We start from the raw sequence: 22,455 nt of genomic DNA, 5'->3' as shown, positions 1-22,455 counted from the left end.
TCAATTATGCATGCATTAGAATCACCTGGAGGACTTGCTTTTAAAACCGATTTCTGACTCTTCCCCCGCTGCCCCGGGTTTCTGTCAGCAGGTCTTGGGCAGGGACTGAGAATATATTTTTCTAACAAGCTCCCAGGAGATACGGTGGTGGCTGCTCCAGAAACTACTAGTTGAGAACTACTCCACTAGAGACACACAAGGAAGTTGTGAGCAGGTGGGTTAGAAAAGTCCGCTTGAGGGAGTGCCAATGCCAGTGACACTGCGGAAGTCACTAGTTTCCAGAATGAGGGCCCATTAGAGCTGGGGGTGACAGAAAATAGTAGCAATGGAATCCAAAAAGACACAACCAGGGAAATAAATTCCAGAAGCTAAAAAAAAAAAAAAGGGGGCGCCTGGGTGGCTCAGTTGGTTAAGCGACTGCCTTCGGCTCAGGTCATGATTCTGGAGTCCCGGGATCGAGTCCCACATCGGGTTCCCCGCTCAGCGGGGAGTCTGCTTCTCCCTCTGACCCTCTTCCCTCTTGTGCTCTCTATCTCTCATTCTCTCTCTTTCTCAAATAAATAAATAAAATCTTAAAAAAAAAAAAAGGGTCATGAGTCATTATCAATCCTATAACCTCCTTCCCTCAACTGATTTTTAGTCCTCCATTTCATACCCAGTACTCACTAGGACGGTGTGACTCAATTGCCTGCCATTGCATAAAGAAATGTTTGTGTAACCTCTTTCTCCTCTCTTGGATGCTGATGACAGACTCTATACCAGAGAATGGCAGGGAGACAGAACCTGTCACCAAGTCATGTCCCTGAGAGGCCCGGGTGTGTTCTCCTCCTAGTCAGGTGTCACTGAACTATGGGTGAGGATGCTAGGGAAGTATTTATGGTTTCTCCAGTCCCTGTGGGGATGATTTCTCATGCTCCTCATTAAATAAATTGTTCCTCTGATCTTCTACTCTTGAGGTCATTCAGCTCCTTTGGGGTAATGAGAAAATGGCAGAATGGAACGGTGTGTGCTAATTCTGTTTCCGGGAAGGCAGCTTTGGAGCCAGATAGATCTCTCTGCCCCCGTGGGCTTCTTCCTTCTTGGAAGAGCTTCATCACTATGGATTTGGCTTTGAGGGAAAGAGGTTCCCCCTCAGGAATGCACTGCTGCTGCAAAGACCCATCTCCCTGTAGCCACAGTACTTTAGGTTCTGTCTCAAAGTAACACAGAAGAAAGTGGCACCTGTCTCAGTGAATCCCTGTGACCATATTGTAACTGCATAGGCTACATGGTGTTGAACATGCTGTGTAGATAAACAAAGTCCCACTTCAAGAGAGGGAGGGTCAACCATGTAAAATGATGATACTAGGTCAAGTAATAAAGGCTGAACAATATCCTTTAGAGTTACTGACATGGAAAATAACGGAAAGAGCAATTTGGTGGAGGGGTGGGGAGGAGTCTACTTGTACTGAGACTTGGGGGTGACTTGGCAGTGAGAAAAGAGACCTCTTGAGTGCAGGAAAGTGACCTCTTCCTCTGTCGAGAATGCTCTCTACAGGGGGAGAGTAATACCATGTGTGGTTTTTTTTTCATTTTGGATGTGAGAAAATGTTTAAATGACAAAGGAAACACTCCAGTTGATTGTAGAAAATTAAACTGATATTCCATGATTTACCATAAAAACAAGTTCTGCCATATGTTTTTAAATGAATAAATCAAGGGCACCTGGGTGGCTCAGTCGATTAAGCGTCTGACTCTTGATCTCAGCTCAGGTCTGATCTCAGGGTTGTGAGTTCAAGCCCTGCATTGGGCATGGAACCCACTTAAAAATTTTTTTTAAGGGTGCCTGGGTGGCTCAGTAGTTAAGCGTCTGCCTTCGGCTCAGGTCGTGATCCCAGGGTCCTGGAATCGAGCCCCGCTTCGGGCTCCCTGCTCAGCGGGAGGCCTGCTTCTCCCTCTCCCACTCCCTCTGCTTGTGTTCCCTCTCTCGCTGTGTCTCTCTCTGTCAAATAAATAAAAAATTTTTTTAATGAATAAATAATTTATCTTATAAACATTTACTCTTAATTGTAAGTGAAAGTATCATTTTTAATTTCTTGAGTAAATTAAAACTGGAGTGGTGAAATCAAAGTCGGATGTGTTATTAACACAACTTTAGTAAGTAGAAGCAATTTCCTGTCAACAAGTATGTAACTTAATGAGCATTTATAAATCAGTGGTGTAATCTAACAGCCATTGGAACCATAACTACAAGACTCTAAATATTATACAGGAAATTTCTTCATCCCTTTTAATAAATAGTCTTAGAGAGCAAAACACTATAGCAAGATTCAAAAAACCTATGACATGAATTCATATTTTTAGACTATGAATGGAACACATTTCTTAATAAATTTAGAAATTCTTTGAGACAAGGTGTATCCAAGCATTAATCGGACAGGGTCTCTTATACCGCAAGACTCAGTTAAAGAAAAGCGTTTGCATTTTTTCAAATTTTGAATCAAATATTCCTCGATATTCTTTAGACTGTGGGCAATTGTTCAGTGGCTTAGTTGAAATTTTCATGGTAAAAATATCCTTTTTAGTCTTTTCCTGATAGTTTCCTAACAAAATTTTGATAACTGAAAAAAATCTGTTTTATCATCCATCTAAAAATCTTTCTCTTTATTTTGTGTGTAAGATTCCAAGCCATACATGTAGCTGACCAAATCAGATCTGGGGTAAAAAAGGCTTTAAAAATTCTGTTACCCGCCCATGTTCACAGCAATTTATTCACATAGTCAAAAGGTGGAAGCAACCCAAGTATCCACTGACAGATTAATAGATAAGCAAAATGTGGTGTATACATACAAGGAACATTATTCAGCCTAAAAAAGGAAGGAAATTCTGACACACACTACAACATGGATGAACGTTGAAGACATTGTGTTAAGTGAAATAGGGCACTCTTAAAAAGACAGATATTATATCACTCCGCTTATAGGAAGTTCCTAGGGTGGTCAAATTCACAGAGACAGAGAGTAGATGGTGGGAGCCAGGGGTGAAGCAGGGGGTGGGGGTGGGTCAGTGCCTCATGAGGACAGAGTCTCAGTTTGGAAAGATGAGAAAGTTCTGGAGATGGATGGTGGGTGTGGCTGCACAACAGTGTGAATGTACTTAATGCCACTGAGCTGTGCACTAAAAATTGTAACTTTTATGTTATATATAGCATATATACATACATACATACATACATATATTATATTTTACCACAATACCAACAAAACAAGTTAAAAAAAGAACTTCTGTTAGACATTGGTCACCTGATTTCAGGTTCCAAAATTAATAAATTTTTAAAAAGATTTTATTTATTTATTTTAGAGAGAGAGCACACAGGAGTTAGGGGAGGGGCAGAGGGAATCTTCAAGCAGACTCCCCACTGATCGTGGAGCCCAATGCAGGGCTGGATCCCACGACCCTGAGATCATGACCTGAGACAAAATCAAGAGTTGGCCACTTAACCGAGTGACCCAGGCACCCCTTGTTTTGCAATAATTTCTAATCCACAGACCAAAAAAAAAAAGAAAAAGAAAAAAAAGAAATGTCCCAGATATTGCGATTAGGCTGTTCTGCTAAGGAATCTCCACAGCACCCTCTTGATGATCCTGTTCCTCTGATTGTAGATAAAAGGGTTCAGCATGAGGGTGACCATTATGTACACCACTGAGGCCACTGCATCCCTTTTGGGGGAAGAAGTTGGAATCACATTAAAAGAGGGAAGTTGGAATCACATAATGTAGCTCTTTTCAGATTGACTTTTTTTTCACTTAGTGACATGCTTTTAAAGTTCCTCCATGTCTTTTTGTGGCTTGATAGCTCATTTCTATTTAGTGCTGAATAATATTCCATTATCTGGATGTCCCACAGTTTATTTATCCATTCACCCACTGAAGGACAACTTGGTTGTTGCCAAATTTTGGCCATTATGAATAAAGATACCACAAACATCCATGCGCAGGTCTTTGCGTGGACATAAGTCCTTTCCAGTCCTTTGGGTAAATACCAAGGAGTGTAATTCCTGGATCAATGTAAGAATATGTTTAGTTTTGTAAGAAGCCACCAAACTTTCTTCCAAGGTAGCTGTACAATTTTGCATACCCACCAGCAATGAATGAGAGTTCCCTTGCTCCACATCCTGTCAGCATTTGCTGTTGTTAGTTAGTGTTAGTGATCTGGATTTTGATCATTCTAATAGGTACATAGTGGTTTCTCATTTTCATTTGCACTTTCTTGATGACATATCATGTGGAGCATCTTTTCATATGCTCATATCTTCTTTGGTGAGATGTCTGTTCAGGTCTTTGGCCCATATTTGCCCATTTTTAAATCAAGTTGTTTGTTTTCTTATTGTTGAGTTCTAAGAATTCTTTGTAGGGGCACCTGGTTGGCCCAGACAGCTGAGCAACTTACTCTTGATTTCGGCTTAGGTCATGATCTGAGGGCTGTGAGATCGAGCCCCGCACTGGGCTCCCTACTCAGCCGGGAGTTGGCTTGAGTTTCTCTCCCTCTGCCCTTCTCCCTGCTTGTGTGCTCTCTCTCTCTCTCAAATAAATAAGTGTTTATTTATTTGAGAGAGACATAGCGAGAGACGGCCCACAAGCAGGGGGAGTGGGAGAGGGAGAAGCAGGCTTCCTGCCGAGCAGGGAGCCTGACGCTGGGCTCCATCCCAGGACCCTGGGATCACGACCTGAGTCAAAGGCAGAGGCTTAACGACTGAGCCACCCAGGCGCCCAAAACCCCAGATTCTTACAGAGAACAGGTAGTTGTCAGAGGTGTGGTGGCTGGGGTGGGGGGATGGGTAAATAGATAAGAGGGATTAAGAGGTGCAAACTTCCAGTTATAAAATAAATAAGTCCCAGAGATGAAAAGTACAGCGTAGGGAATATAGTCGATTATAATAATGTTGTATGGTGGCAGGTGGTGACTACACTTACCTTGGTGGGTATTGAGTAACATGGAATTTTGAACGACTATGTTGTACACCTGAAACTAATATAATGTTATATATTAATTAAACTTCAATTAAAAGATAATAAATACCCAGTGCTCGTTGCACTGGGTGTTTTACACAAACAATGAATCATGGAACACTACATCAAAAACTAATGATGTACTGTATGGTCACTAACAAAACAATAAAAAAACATAAATCACATACAATGTTTTGTAGGTATGGTTTATGATAAAGAGAAGATGTAAATCTCCAATTAGTAGCCCATATTTAAATAAAAAGCCTTGATCGTATAACAAAAATGAAATAAATGAATGCTTATGTTTAAGCTAAAATACAAACTTTAAGGTATAAATCATTTTTAATCATTATAGATTAACGTAAAAAGTAGTTTAAAATTTACAATCTAATGGATCTAAAAATATAAAGATAATGAATCATAAAAAAAGATAAAACAAAACACAAAGGAGCTTATCAGGAAGGAAGGAAAGAAGGAGGGAAAGAAAGAAAGAAAAAAGAAAAGAAAAAAAGGAAAGGAAAGGAAAGGAAAGAAAGAAAAAAGAAATTGCATAGATCAGCAGGCACTTGCAGGCACTTATTATCATGAGCACCAGGTGTTGTATGGAATTGTTGAATCGCTAAACATCTGAAGCCAATATTACACTGTATGTTAACTAGAATTTAAATCAAATTTTGAAAAAAAAAAGATCAGCAGTTCGCATTCTTAGTTGATCATTATTTTACCTGTGGATATTTTAAAAATATACTGCCACTAGCTTCAGCCTAGAACCAATTTAATCAGAATTTCTACATATGAGATTCTTGATGGTCCTAACATCCAGAGTTGAGAAACACCGCCTGAGAATATTGCTCAACACTTAGAAAATTTTCATTAATATCACCTATTATGACTATCATTAATATCTACTACCTATATTAAAAGTATTAACTCTCAAAAAAATAAAAAAGTATTAACTCTCATTAATATTAGCTTCAGAACTTGTATTTTATAGAGATTTAAATTATTACCAGTAAAATCTGAGTTTTCTTGGTACTTTTACACGATATCATTCCTCTGCATATCTTACCCCCAATAGCTACCACACCATGAGTTTGTTGGGTATATTTTCCTGTCAATGTTTCCGTAATGTCAGTCTTGACTTATGTATCCATAAACAGGTTTTGCAGAAACTTACCTAAAAACCACCTAAAGTTCACCTAAATAGTATATCACACATATTGCCCTGGGAACTTACTCATTGACCACAACACTGTGTTTTATGTCTCTTTAGAAACTCCGTTCATCTACTTCAAACACTTTAACTGACATACAGCATTCCCTGAGTGGGGGACATCATTTTATCAGTTTCTTATTATGACGATCCTATGGAAATTAGTGCTTCTTCTCCATATCACACAAGTGAGAATATCTTTATGTTAGTGGGGAACAGTTGTCTGACTTCTAAAATTGATGTGTGTTCATTTTTTAAAAAGATTTATTTATTTCAGAGGGAAGGAGCATGAGCGGGAGAAGGGGCAGAGAGAGAGAATCTCAAGCAGACTCTCCACTGAGTGTCGAGCCAGGACACGGGGCTTGATCTCAAGACCCTGAGATCACAACCTGAGCCGAAATCAACAGTTGGACTCTTAACCGACTGAGCCACCTAGGTGCCCCCCCAATGCATGTTCATTTTTATTATTAATTGCCTACATGTGTTGTCCCGCTACAAAAATTAGCTGCTATCAACTGCATCTTGTTATTATTAAGGAATGCAATCAAAATTATCCTTGAAATCTGTCTAGGAATAATGATTCTGTTGCTGAAGAGGCGATGTTGGACCTAAGGATGTATCCTGGACATTTTTCGAGTGAATGTTTTCATTAAAATATAACAAACAGAAAAGTAAAAAATCATATGTATATACAGCTTGATGAAATGTTCATGGTGGACATACTTACATAACTGCCAACCAGATTAAGCTATTGGAACGTTACCAGCACCCCAGAAATATCATACATTACTCCCCAAAGATCATTGCACTTGATCTTAGCCAAAAGGCCGAGAAGCGATCAAAGATCGTTGCTATTCTGATGTCCATCACCAGAGTTTTGATTTGTCCATTTTGGGCCTTTATATAAATGAGATCATACTGGAAAAAAACATTTAAAAGAATGATTCTGGGGCGCCTGAGTGGCTCAGTTGTTAAGCATCTGCCTTTGGCTCAGGTCATGATTCCCAGAGTCCTGGGATGAGTCCCGCATCGGGCTCCCTGCTTCTCTCTCTGCCTCTGCCTCTCTCTCTCTGTCTCTCATGAATAAATAAATAAAATCTTAAAAAAAAAAAAAAAAACTTGACCAAAGATCTTTTTTGATCCTTAGATTTGTAGAGAAATGAGATGGAGTGAGAAATTCCCTAAGGGAAGCTATGTACCCTGGAGGCTACACCCAAGAGGAGAAGAATATTTTAGGAAGAAAATGGTCCCAGTGGGGACTTAGGGGTGGGGCTGGAGGATATGAGTGTATGTTGTGGGGCGGGGGGGCATGCGGATCCTACATGGGGCTCCAACTCTGCTTCCACTGGGTAGACAGGACAGAAAAGATCACCTCCTTGACTCTTGAGAGAGGGTGGGGAGTTCTCCAGAAACAGATAATCAAAACAGCAATTTATTTAATGAGAAGTGAGGGAACTCAGTCCCAAAGAACCCTCCTGTGCCCTTCACCTCAGGTTCCCCTCTCCCGTGTCAGAAGGAAATACTCTGGGGCCACGTCAGGTGTCATTCTGGCCCTGGGCCCCATGCTTGGCTATTGGTCCCTGCTTCTCTGTCCTTATTTGTCTTCCATTGGGAGAAGCTAATATAACAGAGCCCAAATCTTCAGTAATTCCATTGTGATGCCTTAGCATTGCTCAGAAACTGCTTTGGCAAAGAGGTAAGGGGGCGGGCCAAAGCTTTTACTTGCATGCTTTCCTGGCACATAGGCAGGGATGCGGAGGGAGGAAAAGCTCGCCCAAACCAAGTGAAAGTCCCTGGCTCTGGACAGGGCTCTCCAAGCCCCACTGTGCCTTACGTCCTTACCTCATCTCTAGCTCTGCTCTCCTTTCCCTGCCTGTTGGTTCTAGGTCTCCGCCTCAGAACTCCCTCTACACCCACTTGAACATCCCTCCCTTTTATTTTCTAGAGGGAACTTTCCACATGTACAGAGCGTCTCCCTTGTGCCTAACACAGAGCTAGGTACTGCGTATAAGGAGGTAACTACAATGTGTTGCTCCCCTAGGAGGACAAAAGCCTCAGGAGCAAACACATGCATGCACCAGTTTCTACAACGTACAGAGGAGGTGCAAAGAGAGAGGGGTCAGCACTTCCTGGGGGGTGTCAATCAAGATTTCGGAACAGAGCGTGAGAGGAGGGCTAGGACTTTTCCAGGTGAATAGGGAGGAAGAGGACTCCAGGGGGCGGTAAATGCAAAGGTCCAGAGCTACAAAACAGCATAGGATGTACCAAGAATTGTAAGAACTATCAAGTATTTGACATCAAAGCATTATTTTCCGATAGATAAAAATGTGACTCTCCTACAGATATATAGTGAGTATATGTCAAAGACTTATTTATTAATGAGGGAGCCAGGAGAGTAAAGCTAGTTTGCAGAGCATTTTAGGAACAGGGATTTATACAGATAGGAAAGGAATAATGAAATGAGTTTTCCAAGTTGGATGCAAAAATACAGGAAAAATAAAACTGTAGCTTTGGGGGCACCTGGTTGGCTCAGTTGGTTAAGTGTTGGCTCAGGTCATGATCTCAGGGTCCTGAGATCAAGCCCCACGCCTGGCTCCCTACTCAGCAGGGAGTCTGCTTCTCCCTCTCCTTCTGCCCTCCCCCCACTTGTGTGCGCAGTCTCTCTCTCAAATAAAATCTTAAAAAAAATTTTTTTTTTAAAAAACTGTAGCTTTTGGGGTTATCTTTTTTACCAGACAGAGATTGATTGTCTCACAGGGCAATGAACAATAATCTTTGGGGTGATCTTAGCCGAACAGAAACGATTTACATCTCTACTAGACAAAAATCACTTGAAGTTCATTAATCTATGTGTTAGCACTGATGTCACAGAATCTAGGTCTCAAGCAAACAAAGGAATATTCCCCCAGAAAACGTGAGAATTAAGTTGGCCTTTTTGGCACTACTTCAATGTAATGTTCAAAAGAAATGCAGCCATTCTTTTGAGTAACTTAAAAGTTTTGGGTAATTTCCTCCTTAATACAAAGGGCGGGTCAAAAGACAGGAGGGGGTTGGTGGAATGGGTGATGAGGCCAGAGCAAGAAGACAGAGGCCAAACCACGGAGGGAGTGGAGTTTGGACCTTTCCCTGGAGGGATACTGAGCCACTGAATGACTTTTAAAAGATGTGAACAATGATGAGGTGGGAACCACCCTGACCTCTCCTTCATAAGGGGCTAGGAGGGTGCCAGTCTATGTGTAGCTCAGATGAGCTATGAGGACCTGAATTAAAGCCCCGTTGGCGAGTGAAGGTGTCCAGTGAAAGTTTACGTTGCCATTTTGATACCAAAGAGCCAGAGTCTCCTTAAATACTGATCTTCACGTATAAGTCTTTTTTTTTTTTTTAAGATTTTATTTATTAATTTGACAGAGAGAGACACAGCGAGGGGGAGTGGGAGAGGGAGAAGCAGGCTTCCCTCGGAGTAGGGAGCCTGACGCGGGGCTTGATCCCAGGACCCCGGGATCACGACCTGAGCCGAAGGCAGACGCTTAATGACTGAGCCACCCAGGGCCCCTCATGTATAAGTCTTGTAGCACAGACATCCTCACCCATTCCTGACTCCCCATGTCCTACTGCATGGAGGGTCTCAGATGCTCCCACTAGCAAAGTTCCTCTCATTTGTCTTCCTACGGTCCATGCAGTCCTGAAGCAATCAAATTCCCATTTGTCATCTAGGTTGATTATACTCTTCTCACATCTGAAAAATCTGCCCTAAATCGGATCTTTCATTCTGCATGCCTGCCACACACCACCACCACCACCAACAGCACATACTCAGAATCGAAGCAAAGATCTCCAGCGCTTTGCTGGAGTCATCAGCATGTCTGCCTTCCATCAGTGGCCTGCAGGCGGTGGACATTACTCCAAATCCATAATCAGACTCATTGATATTGCAGCCAGGTGGAGAGCGTCTTAGTTCTGCAGGCTGCTACCTTTTAGTTGAAATCACCAGATATAATCCATACGCTCTGTGATGGTAAATATCTGGTCAGTTCTGAGTGTATGTGTGTGTGAGGGTGTTCCTGGAGGTGATTAACATTTGGACCCCTAGACTGAGTGAAGCGGATTGCCCTCTCTGATGTGGGTAGGCCTCATTAGAGCCACTGCAGGCCTGCAGAGAACAAAAAGGCTGAGTAAGAGATCATTCCTTCTGCCTGACTGCCTTCAGGCTGGCTTGCCCCCTTCTTCCAGACTGGAACTGAAATATCAGCTCTTCTAGGAACTCAAGCCTGCCAGGCTTCAGACTGGAACCAAGCCATCGGCTCTGGTTCTCGGGCCTTCAGGCTCAAACTGTACATACAGGTCGCAGATCTGTTGGTTCTGTGTTTCTGGAGGATCCTGACTTATTTTATAGCTTCTTCCCCTTGTTTCATCTCTGAAGTTTTGTTTTTTTACTCCTGCTTTCCCTTTTCTTCCTTCTTCCAAACATCATTCCCTCTCTCCACTGGCATAATGGCTCACGCCATCTTTTATTCAGGGATTACTATGTTTCTGAGCTGCCCAGGGGAACAGGGAGAAAAAGGGGCCATTCTGAAATCTGTTCAAATACATGAATGTATTTCTCCATAATTTTTTAATAATCACAAAGTAATAGATGCTCATTGTGGAAAATTAAGAAAATGTAGAAAAAGGGAAAAAAGAAAAAGAAAAAGAAAATAGGCACCTATACTCTTACCTCTCAGTAAAAGCAAGGTGGACACTCTGGTGAATTTCCGTCACTGTTCACCTCCAGATGGCCACTGTTCTATGTGAACGTCTCTCTATTCCTCCCGTTTCATTCTGTTCTTTCTACTTAACACTGTAACACGGACACTTTGTCATGTTAGTTAAGGTTTCTCAACTGTCCTATTTAGGTACCAACATGTCCACTACTATAAACATTATACTGTATACAACGGCAGTACTTCCAACAGTATACTCTAACTCAGCAATGCTCTGCAAATATTATGCTCCAACAGCAAAACTCCAATACCAATATTCTAAATAGTGTGATCAAACAGGATACTCTACAGTGATTCCAGAGAGCCATAAACAGCAATGTTATCAACAGTCTCATACCTCTCTTTTTTGACCAGTGTAACCTGTTTGTTTTTTCTTACTGTTTTCTTACTGCTTTTATTTTTTTATTTTGTAGTTTCAAGTTTTATTTAAATTCCCATTAACATACAGTGTAATATTAGTTTTAGGTTTAGAATTTAGTGGTTTATCATTTACATACAACACTCAGTGCTCATCTCGAGTGCCCTTCTTAATGCCCATCACCCATTTAGCCTATCCCCCCACGCTCCTCAGTTTGTTTTCTATAGTTAAGAGTCTGTTTTATGGTTTGCCTCTCTTTTCTTCCTCCCCATGTTCATCTGTTTTGTTTCTTAAATTCCACATATGAGTGAAATCATATGGTATTTATTTCTCTGCCTGACATTTCACTTAGCATAATACACTCTAGCTCCATCCATCCATGCTGTTGCAAATGGCAAGATTTCATTCTTTTTATGTCTGAGTAATATTCCATTGTATGTATATACCACATCTTCTTTACCCATTCATCAGCCAACGGACATTTGGGCTCTTTCCGTAATTTGGCTATTGTTGATAATGCTGCTACAAACATCAGGGTGCATGTGTCCCTTTGAATCAGTATTTTTGTATCCTTTGGGTAAATACCTGGTGGTGCAACTGCTGGATCATAGGGTAGCTCTATTTTAAACTTTAAAAAAAAAAAAGATTATTTATTTATTTATTTATTTGACAGAGAGAGACACAGCAAGAGAGGGAACACAAGCAGGGGGAGTGGGAGAGGGAGAAGCAGACTTCCCGCAGAGCGGGGAGCCCAATGTGGGGCTTGATCCCAGGACCCTGGGATCATGACCTGAGCCGAAGACAGATGCTTAACGACTGAGCCACCCAGGTGCCCCTATTTTTAACTTTTTGAGGAACCTCCACACTGTTTTCCAGAGGGGCTGCACCAGTTTGCATTCCCACCAACAGTATAAGAGGGTTCCCCTTTCTCCACATCCTTGCCAACACCTGATGTTTCCTGTGTTGTTGATTTTACTCAGTCTGACAGGTGTGAGTGATCTCTCATTGCAATTTTGATTTGTATTTCCATGATGATGAGTGACGTTGAGCATCTTTTCATTTGTCTGTTGGCCATCTGGATGTCTTCTTCGGAAAAATGTCTATTCATTTTTTAACTGGGTTATTTTTTGGGTGTTGAGTTTAATAAGTTCTTACTGTTTTTAAAAGCTTTCCAATATATTAAACTGCATTTTTATATTTCCTTATAAATTTTCCCTCTCTCAGACTCTAATTTGCCTTTTAATGTCATTTGGTATTATTTTTTTAAAGAAGATTTTATTTACTTGAGAGAGAGAGCATGAGTGGGGTGAGGGATGAGGGGCCGAGGGAGAAGCAGACTCCCCACTGAGCAGGGAGCCCAACACGGGGCTCGATCCTAGGACCCCAGGATCATGACCTGAGCTGAAGGCAGATGCTCAACCGACTGAGCCAACCAGGCACCCTGTCATTTGGTATTATTGATAAACACATAATTTATTGTATATACCTTAAACAACTGATCTAATTCTTTGTAATCTTTATTCTGCTTTCATACAGTGTAATATTAGTTTTAGGTTTAGAATTTAGTGGTTCATCTTTGCATACACTTCTTCTTAAATGTATATAAAATTGAAGACAACTGTCTCTGAGTTTAGAAACTCCCTCCTGGGGTGTTATGCTGAGTGAAGTAAGTCAATCAGAGAAAGACATGTATCATATGACCTCACTGATATGAGGAATTCTTAATCTCAGGAAACAAACTGAGGGTTGCTGGAGTGGTGGGGGGTGGGAGGGATTGGGTGGCTGAGTGATAGACATTGGGGAGGGTATGTGCTATGGTGAGCACTGTGAATTGTACAAGACTCATGAATCACAGATCTCTACTTCTGAAACAAATAATGCAATATATGTTAAGGAAAAAAAAAAGAAGGAGATAGCAGGAGGAGAAGAATGAAGGGGAGTAAGTCGGAGGGGGAGACGAACCATGAGAGATGATGGACTCTGAAAAACAAACTGAGGGTTCTAGAGGGGAGGGGGGTGGGGGGATGGGTTAGCCTGGTGCTGGGTATTAAAGAGGGCACATTCTGCGTGGAGCACTGGGTGTTATGTACAAACAATGAATCATGGAACACTGCATCAAAAACTAATGATGTAATGTATGGTGATTAACATAACAATAAAAAATTATAAAAAAAAAAAGAAACTCCCTCCTGTCACAGAGACCTAATATTCAAATGTAAACTAAGGCTTTTTTTTTTTTTTTTAACAGGGTGAAATAAAAGGTAGGGCTCTCATTCCCTTTATGAGAGTTGAAAAGCCTTCATGATAAATGGTGTCTCTTCCTGGTTAAAGGATTTTATGATAGGGAATTGTCTCTACTATACCCTGAAAATTTCTTCTGTCACTCTCTCAACCAAAATATAGAGAGAGCATCAGGTACTGTGTTAAGTGCTTGGGATATGAAATGAAAATGAAATAGAAAAGGCACAGTCGTCCTAACCTAAAGAAATGGAAGGAACTACAATATGAACTTGCAGGATATAATTAGAATGTATGGTTTGGGGCAGGGGGAGGGTGTCTTATTTAGTCTTTGGAATTGAAGCATATTATGGTACCTTGATCATTAGGATGGTGAGAGAGGGACAAATTGGGACAGCAATGCAGGAGTTACTATAATAACGAAAGAATTATCTATAAAATCTTTGCACAGCATCCTTCTCTGACTCAAACTTCAGACAGAGAATGTGCTGTTCCTAGATACTGATAAGATACCAGACAAGACACTGGTGAGTGTCATGAGATCAAAAAATATCACTAAATTCTTCAAGTCCTAATGATCTCCCTCTTCTGTTTCCCTGGACTTGAAGAGACCACAGACACAAGGCAGAATGGAGGTGTTCATGAGGTTAGTGGTCCTCTTATAGGAATTATACAGCAGAGGTTGCACAACCATGAGTTGGGGATGATGCAGAGGAGACCCCCGCATGGTATGGGATATTCATTTTATTATTTTATTTTATTTTAAAAAGATTTTATTTATTTATTTGAGAGAGAGAGAGAGCAGGGAAAGTGGCAGGCAGAGGGAGACGCAGGCTCCCCACTGAGCAGGGATCCCCATGCAGGGTGTGATCCCAGTACCCTGAGATCATGACCTGAGCCAAAGGCAGATTTTTTTTTTTAAAGATTTTATTTATTTATTTGACAGAGAGACAGAGAGAGAAAGCACAAGCAGGCAGAGCGGCAGGCAGAGGGAGAGGAAGAAGCAGGCTCCTGACTGAGCAGGGAGCCCGACGTGGGGCTTGATCCCAGAACCCTGGGATCATGACCCGAGCCGAAGTCAGCTGCCCAACCAACCGAGCCACCCAGGCACCCCCCAGAGGCAGATTGTTAACCAACTGAGCCACCCAGGAGCCTCTTTATTTTTTTTAAGATTTTATTTTTAAGCAATCTCCACACCCAACATGGGGCTCGAACTCATAACCCCAAGATCAAGAGACTCATGTTCTGCTGACTAAGCCTACTGGGTGCCCTGGGCCATTCATTTTAAAGAGGTGATCCTGGTAATAGTGATACAAACAGGAAGGGGAGGGTGTTACTGAAGAGAGTTCGGTCGACTAAAGAAATCACAATTCTTAGGTAAGACATAAGACCTCATGAGTTTGAAATGTATGGCATGCTCTTGTTTTGTCATTGTTTTAACATTATTCTTGCCTCTTTCCAGGCAATTTCCATAAGTCATATGGAAGCAGGGAACCAAACAGGGGTTTTAAAATTCATCCTTTTGGGACTTTCAGAAGATATGGACTCGCAGCCCCTCCTCTTTGGGCTGTTCCTGTTCATGTTGCTGGTCACCGTGCTTGGGAACCTGCTCATCATCCTGGCAGTCAGCTCTGACTCTCACCTCCACACCCCCATGTACTTCTTCCTCTCCAACCTGTCCCTCAGTGACATAGGTTTCACTTCTACCACTGTCCTCAAGATGCTAGTGAACATCCAGACACGGAGCAACACCATCACGTATGAAGGCTGCCTTACCCAGATGTATTTTTTCATGATTTTTGCTGGACTAGATAATTTGCTCCTGACAGTGATGGCCTATGATCGGTTTGTGGCCATCTGTCACCCCCTGCGCTACACGGTCATTATGAACCCTCACCTTTGTGGTCTCCTGCTTCTGCTTTCTTGGTTAATCTGCCTGACATATTCTTTGTTGCAAAGCTTGATGTTTTTGAGGGTGTCCTTCTGCAAAGGGACAGAAATCCCCCACTTCTTCTGTGAACTTACTCAGATCCTCAAGCTTGCCTGCTCTGACACCCTTGCCAATGACATCCTGCTGTATTTTGTAACTGGCCTGCTGGGTGTTATTCCCCTGACTGGGATCCTTTTTTCTTATTCTAGAATTATCTCCTGCATAATGGGCATTTCCTCTGTTGCACGGAAGTATAAAGCCTTTTCCACCTGTGGGTCTCACCTCTTGGTTGTCTCCTTGTTCTATGGTGTAGGCCTTGGGGTCTACCTCACTTCTGGAACAACTCATCCCTCCAGAAAGGGCTCAATAGCCTCAGTGATATACACAGTGGTCACCCCCATGCTGAATCCTTTCATCTACAGTCTGAAGAACAGGGACATGAAAAGGGCTCTGAGGAGACTTTTCAGGAGAGGAGCTTACTCTCAGTGAGATAACCAAAGCTAAGGACAGACAACAGAGATCCAAGGTGCTGATAACTGGTGTTCCTGAATATGTAATCCGAAGACAGAACATAAATAATATTCATGATTTACTAGAAGAAAAACATCCCTGAACTGAAGACAGACTTGAGGCAGCACACCAAAAGTCTTATCGTCCATCCAAGAAAAAGAATGGTCAACCAATAACTAAACTTCTCATGAAAATACACTATTTCAAGGACACAGACTCCTGCAAGCATCAAGGGAGAAGGCAAATCGAGGAGTGCATTGGGGAAAACGGGAGCAGGAGTGACAAGTGTTTCACGTTACTGACTCAACTTTACCCTTCTCAGTTATGTTCTAGCTTCTAGCACTGTGAGTGCTGGACCATGGGTTTCCCTGGTCTCAGTGTGGAAACCATTACCTATCTGGATGGGGTCACACTGACCTCCCTCACCCCATAAAATTTTACTTACTAAATCTTGTTTTGGTGGTGGCCATTGACCTATACTTAGGATGTTAATAAGAAGCTTCCTTAGGAAACTCATTGTAGTGTCTATTTTAACTGAAAGAAAATCCTGGCCTTCGTTGATCCACATAAGAAGCAATCTATTTGCTATCTTCCTTGCCTGGCATACACTTTGCCAAATCTTCACATGCCTGGCTCCTTCTCAAAACCAGGCTTCAAATCAAAACAGTCAGCTCTTAAGAGGCCTACCCTGACCACCAACCCCCTACCAGTCCAGATTTCATAGCACTTGCCATATTTTGAGGGGCAGCAGAGCACAGTGACTAAGAGGGTTCTGAGTGCAAATCTGCCATTATTCACAGTGGTGTGATCTTACACAAGTTACTTCTCTGTGCCTCTTTGCCCTTATCTGTAATAATGATAATACATTTCTTGAAGAGTTCTGGTGGGGATAAAATATTACGCATAACGGCACTCAGAACAGTGTCTGGCATAAGCACTCAGACGTGTCAGGCATCATGATCCATGAGGGCCACCAAGGTCTATGTTGGCCACTAAAAAGTGCAGAGACTGTGAACAGTCGCCATCCCTTTAACCATATTAACTACAATATATTGCACTGCCATGGAGCGAGAGGGGACAATACAGGGGAGGGATCCATTACCAGCAGGACAGATTTGGAAAAACTGACTAGAGAGGATTGAACAGGCTATGGGTTAAGATGGAGCTGAGTCCATCTCCAGAGCTGACTCAGGGCACCAAGGAAGCCACATAGGAGAGGGGTTCTGTTCAAAGCTGAGCCCTCTGAACAGCCCCAGGAGTACCACCACTGGAGGTCAGATCCGCACAGACCAGGAGAGAACTTTCCTGAACCTAGAGATTAAGGATTAGAACAGAAAGTGGCCCCAGACAGAGACTCCCCATAATCGGGAACTGAGAGGGCAAAGCATCCTTTATACTGGTTGAGCTAGATTGGGTAGAATGGGTAGATCTCTTGAACTGAGAGCAAAAAATGTCTAAGGCCGATTTGAGGACTGTTGAACCCTCTTGGTGATCACTAGATTTGGACTCAGGCAGTTTCCAATGTTTGAATCCTAACTTTACCATTTACTAGGCTATTTACTCTCTGCCTCTAAGCAACCTCAAATTCTTCATTTGTAAATAACTGTTGGGGTGATTATAGAAAACTAGTGTTAATTCTCTTTATATAGGGATCCTCACAAAGTAGTGGGCACCATATTTATAAACACAGCATTTATTTATTTGTGTCCCTATCTTGTGCCAAAAAGTTAGACCTATTGGCAGGATCCTGCCCCCTGGAAAGCTATGCCCAGCTGCGTTCTTCCCAGCAGGTGTCTGAGGGTGTAATACAAACTGACTGCCTCTCAAACAAAAATCACTTTATTCAGTGCAATAAGGTCTTAGCTTCCAACCTTTCCATGAAACTCCTTCCCTGGTGACCTGGGCAGAATTAGATGAAGCCAAGAAGACAGGACCATCCTAATGAGCCTGGAACAGTATCTGATTGCCTTCTGTCTCCCACTTAGTGCTTATTATAGAAATTATTACTCTACCACTGGGTTTTTCAACCTGGGTACTGTTGACATTTGGGTCCAGATTATTCTTTGTGGTGGAGGCTGTCCTATGTGTTGCAGGATGCTTAGCAGCATCTGTGGCCTCTATACACTAGACGCTAGCGGCATCCTCCACAACCCTAGTCATAAAGATAAAAAATGTCTCCAGACATTGCTAAATGTCCCCTAGGGGCAAAATCACTCCTGGATGAGAACCACCTGGTCTGTCATGACACAAAGGAGTCAAAGAAAGGAAAAATGTGGGAAATATAAAGTGAGGGGGGAAGACGCTAGCTTTCCTAAGGCCCAGGATAGAATGGACTCAAGATACTGGCCTCTAGTCAAGAGTGTTTGCATGCAGGAGGCCATAGGTCAGGAATGGAAGCACCAGGGCACATTTGTTGAGTAAACAGATGAACACTTTCAGTGATCTCAAAACCCCAGGGGAAAAGAACCTTGTCTGTTCTTATTATCTGCTTTAACTCCAATGTCAAGTGTGTGGAACATCTCAGTAAATACTTGTTTAAATTGACTGTTTGGTGCTCACAGTATGCCAGGCCATTAGTCCAGCACCTACATGTGTTAACTCAGTTCATCTTTACAACCACCTTAAGGAGGCAGATGCTAAAAGTGGAAGAGCAGCAGAGACTGCTGATTCACAGAAATCACTGTAACTGTATTATCTGAAAATGTCCTCTGCTGATCTCTGAGGTGAGACATTCCTATGAGTTCTGTCTCCAAGTGGATTCCTTTGGGGGAAGGCATATCTCTCCACCTGCTGACCTCCCTTCTTGGAGGAGCTCTGTCCTCCTTAGGTCTGAGGCAGGACGGATGTCCCGACAGCCCATAAGGTGCACTTTCTCCCACCAGCTGAAGGGCTAAGAGGTTCTTTTGTACAAAGTTGCCTGAGTCTCTATGGCCTTGTCTCAGGGATATGGACACCACCCCCGCTTTTGTCCCATCTAGTGGCCAAACCCAACTCCATCAAGAACTATTGCCTAAACTTATCATAAATCCCATTGCAAATGACTGGAGACACACCCAGGAAAAGAAAACATAGGATCAAAGGCCGCTCTCATCCAACTGATTCATACTTCTCTACTAAAAAGGGACTTCTATCAACCAACCAGATAGGATGCCATCCATAGACAACACCTATCATTTCCAATGCCCAGAAAAGAGATATAAAGGCTCTAATGTCTCTAAAAACACAAATGAATGGTGGGCCTCCGGGAGAACCTGGCTGGAAAGAGCTGCTTTCACCTGCCTCCATCAAGACTTCAAGGTACAGAAACATAGAGCCAGTGATCAGAGCTTGCAGGGTTTACTCTGCACCAGAAGTTCACAGGAGACAAGGGAATGAGCCAGATTTATGGTTTTTGAGGCCCTTCAGATAGGAGCTGCTTATTGCCAGGGTCTTAGCGGCTGTACAAAGAATTTCAGTCTCATAAAAGACTGTGCTTTGGTCTCCTGAGGTGATCAGCTTCTCACTGGTAAGCCGAATTTTCTCCTGTTCCAGCAGTTTGTTTCCCTGCCTATATACCACGAGCTGTTTCCACATGTGACTCTAAGGCACTCCAACCAAGTGCCTGCTCAGATCTCTGCATCTTCCACCAGAGGGCATGAGAACCTCCACCTTGAGTTCTGTACGCAAGGCCAAAACAGCAAATTGTTTAAGCATGTGCAGTTCATTATATGTCAGTTACACCTCTATAAATCTGTTCTCTCATTTGGACTTCTTTTTTTTTAAAGATTTTATTTATTTAAGGGCGCCTGGGTGGCTCAGATGGTTAAGTGTCTGCCTTCGGCTCAGGTCATCCCAGGGTCCTGGGATCAAGTCCCGCATCGGGCTCCCTGCTCCTTGGGAGCCTGTTTCTCCCTCTGCCTCTCTCTCTCTCTCCCTCTCTTTCTGTCTCTCATGAATAAATAAAATCTTTAAAAAAAAGATTTTATTTATTTAAGAGTGAGAGACAGAAAGAGAGAGAATGAGCAGGGGGTGGGGTAGAGGGAGAGGCAGACCCCCCACTGAGCAGGGAGCCCGCCTTGGGACTCGATCCCAGAACCCTGGGATCATGACCCGAGCTGGAGGCAGATGCTTAACTGAATAAGCCACCCAGGCGCCCTCTCATTTGGACTCTTGCAATTAAAACACTGGCTCTGTGGAGACTCCAGAAATGGCCACCACCCCTTCTAGGTGACTGATTCCCCCTCCCCCTCCGCTCTGGGCCCAGCCATGTGATTGCACTGGTCAATGGAGTGCAAAGATGACACAAACAGGGACTTGACCAAAACTTGCACAGGGGAGCTCTTGATCTTCTGGAATGCTATGGCAGGGCAGGTCCAGGCCTTGTCTGGATTGTAGGAGGAGGATGTCTTGAGTGAAGGTGCTGACAAGCCAAACTGGCAGGCCATGGCAGACATGAGGGAGCCTCGCCAGGGACAGCCGAAAACCGTCAACCAACAATAAACCATATGGTGGTGGTTTTAAACCACTGTTTTGGGTAGTTTATTATGCAGCAAATATAAATATATTCTACTAAAGGGCCCAGGTTACCTTTCTAAACTGCAAATCTCATCAAACATCAGTGGATTTCCATCAACTTCCAATTAATGTTTGAGACTGATACATAAAATGTTGATGCATACGTTGTGTATTATATAATCCATCCGTTACCCCTCCAGCTTTATCTACCATTTCAAAGAGAATTCTGTTACCTGTCAGAGAATGTGATTTCTGTCTGTGCCTTTGCACCTGGGATTGGCATGTTTATTCAATTCTGATCACGAACACTATACATAAGCCATCTACACTTAGCTTACATCACCTCTATGTGGCTTTCGTTGTCAATACACCCTCCTTGGGACTTCCTGAATGGACTAACTGCCCACACGAGTGATCTGTTTACATTCTCTCTCTTCCTAGACCTTTATTTCCTTGAAGACAGTACCTTTTCTTATTGTCTCCCTTCTCAAAGTCGAATTCAGTGTAAGGCACTTCACTGATATTCGTTGGCTCCCTGGAGGGTAACCTGAGTGGACTGGAGTTACCCAAACATTAGAGGATAGAGCTAGTTCCTATTGGAAAAACCCAAAGCACAGAAAGCTAGAGTGAGACATGAAGACTGGATAAGAGTGATTACAGGGCCCCTCCAGAGAGCTCATGTACAAGACGATGTTTGTCCTGACAATGGCAAGGAAGTGCAATGAGATGCAAGAGTTCCAGGCCGCTTAGGTGTCACTGGGAATTGAGTTTCCTTCTACTCTTTTAATTGATGTGATGGAGGGACTGCACAGAGTGTAGCTGAGCTGAACTCCCAAGGCTCCTAATTAAAGACACAGCCCCATTTTCATCAATGCAGAGAAAGTGCTCTCCTCTCCCGTGGCCTGGCCTCTAGGGTATGCATTTTTTCTTCCCCCAGACCTAGGCAAATGCCAATGACTGCTCTTCTCTAATGAGCCTGGGAAAACTTTCACCGAGGCCTGTGGGACGATGAGAACCTCTGCTCACAGACGTGCAAGTGCCACCACTGCTCACACATTCATCGGCATGGAGGCACTACAAGTGGAATGGAAGGGTGCAGGGATTTCAGGAAGGCAAATGGAGGACGCAAACCCATGACCACGCACCCCTCTGCATCATGCACCGTCAGCCAAACCGATCCACCACAGTGTAAGCACCTGACACAATGGTCTGTTTCCAGCAAGTGAGCACTCTTCTCCCCTGGGTCTCCTGTAGGCAAATGACAACCTGGTGTGTGGAAGACAGCAGGTTAATCTGTGTAAAGTATTCAAATCTGCCCTCTTCTTGGATAAGGTAGAGAAACTTTAAAAAAATTACACCAAATATTATGTCAAAACAACTGTCAAAGGCCCAAGGCTGGAACTTATTTTTAGGAAGTGTATCTATTTATTTTATTCTCAAGGAATAATTGGTAGGCTTAAAAAAAATCAGCTTTTATCCTGAATTCAGAAAAGTAGCAGTGGGCTAAAAACAAACATAAAGGAACTCTTGTTGCTTAAAACTGAAGAATGAGAAGGATCTTCTTGGATCCTGTATAAAGGAGACTCCAGTTAAGAGTTGCTAATCAGGGTGCCTGGGTGGCTCAGTCGTTGAGCATCTGCCTTTGGCTCGGGTCATGGTCCCAGAGTCCTGGGATCGAGCACCGCATTGTGCTCCCTGCTCAGTGGGGAGCCTGCTTCTCCCTCTCCCACTCCCCCTGCTTGTGTTCCCTTTCTCGCTGTGTCTCTCTGTGTCAAATAAATAAAAAAAAATCTTTAAAAAAATAAAAGAGTTGCTAATCTTAGCCCAGATTTAAGGAATCTCTAGAAGAACTCAAAGGAAACAGGGACACCAGAGGAAACTCTGGCCTCTCACACACAGCACCCCATAAACACAGGCTAACCTCTAGCCAAAAAAACTAAAACACAGTGAGGGCCTATTACTGC

At 42.9% G+C, this 22,455-nt stretch overlaps 1 protein-coding gene across 1 annotated transcript; it reads left to right on the top strand.

Annotated features, from left to right (window-relative positions):
* The first annotated feature begins 15,034 nt into the window (after positions 1 to 15,034).
* LOC113916542 (olfactory receptor 7D4-like) lies at positions 15,035 to 15,976 on the top strand. The gene has a single exon (XM_027583036.2). The coding sequence runs from the start codon at positions 15,038 to 15,040 to the stop codon at positions 15,974 to 15,976; it is 939 nt and encodes a 312-aa protein (XP_027438837.2). The 5' UTR covers positions 15,035 to 15,037.
* Positions 15,977 to 22,455: the final 6,479 nt, after the last annotated feature.

The sequence above is a fragment of the Zalophus californianus genome, chromosome 1 (assembly GCF_009762305.2).
Source record: "Zalophus californianus isolate mZalCal1 chromosome 1, mZalCal1.pri.v2, whole genome shotgun sequence".
Lineage (NCBI taxonomy): Eukaryota > Metazoa > Chordata > Mammalia > Carnivora > Otariidae > Zalophus > Zalophus californianus.
This window is presented reverse-complemented; position numbering and strand designations above follow the sequence as displayed.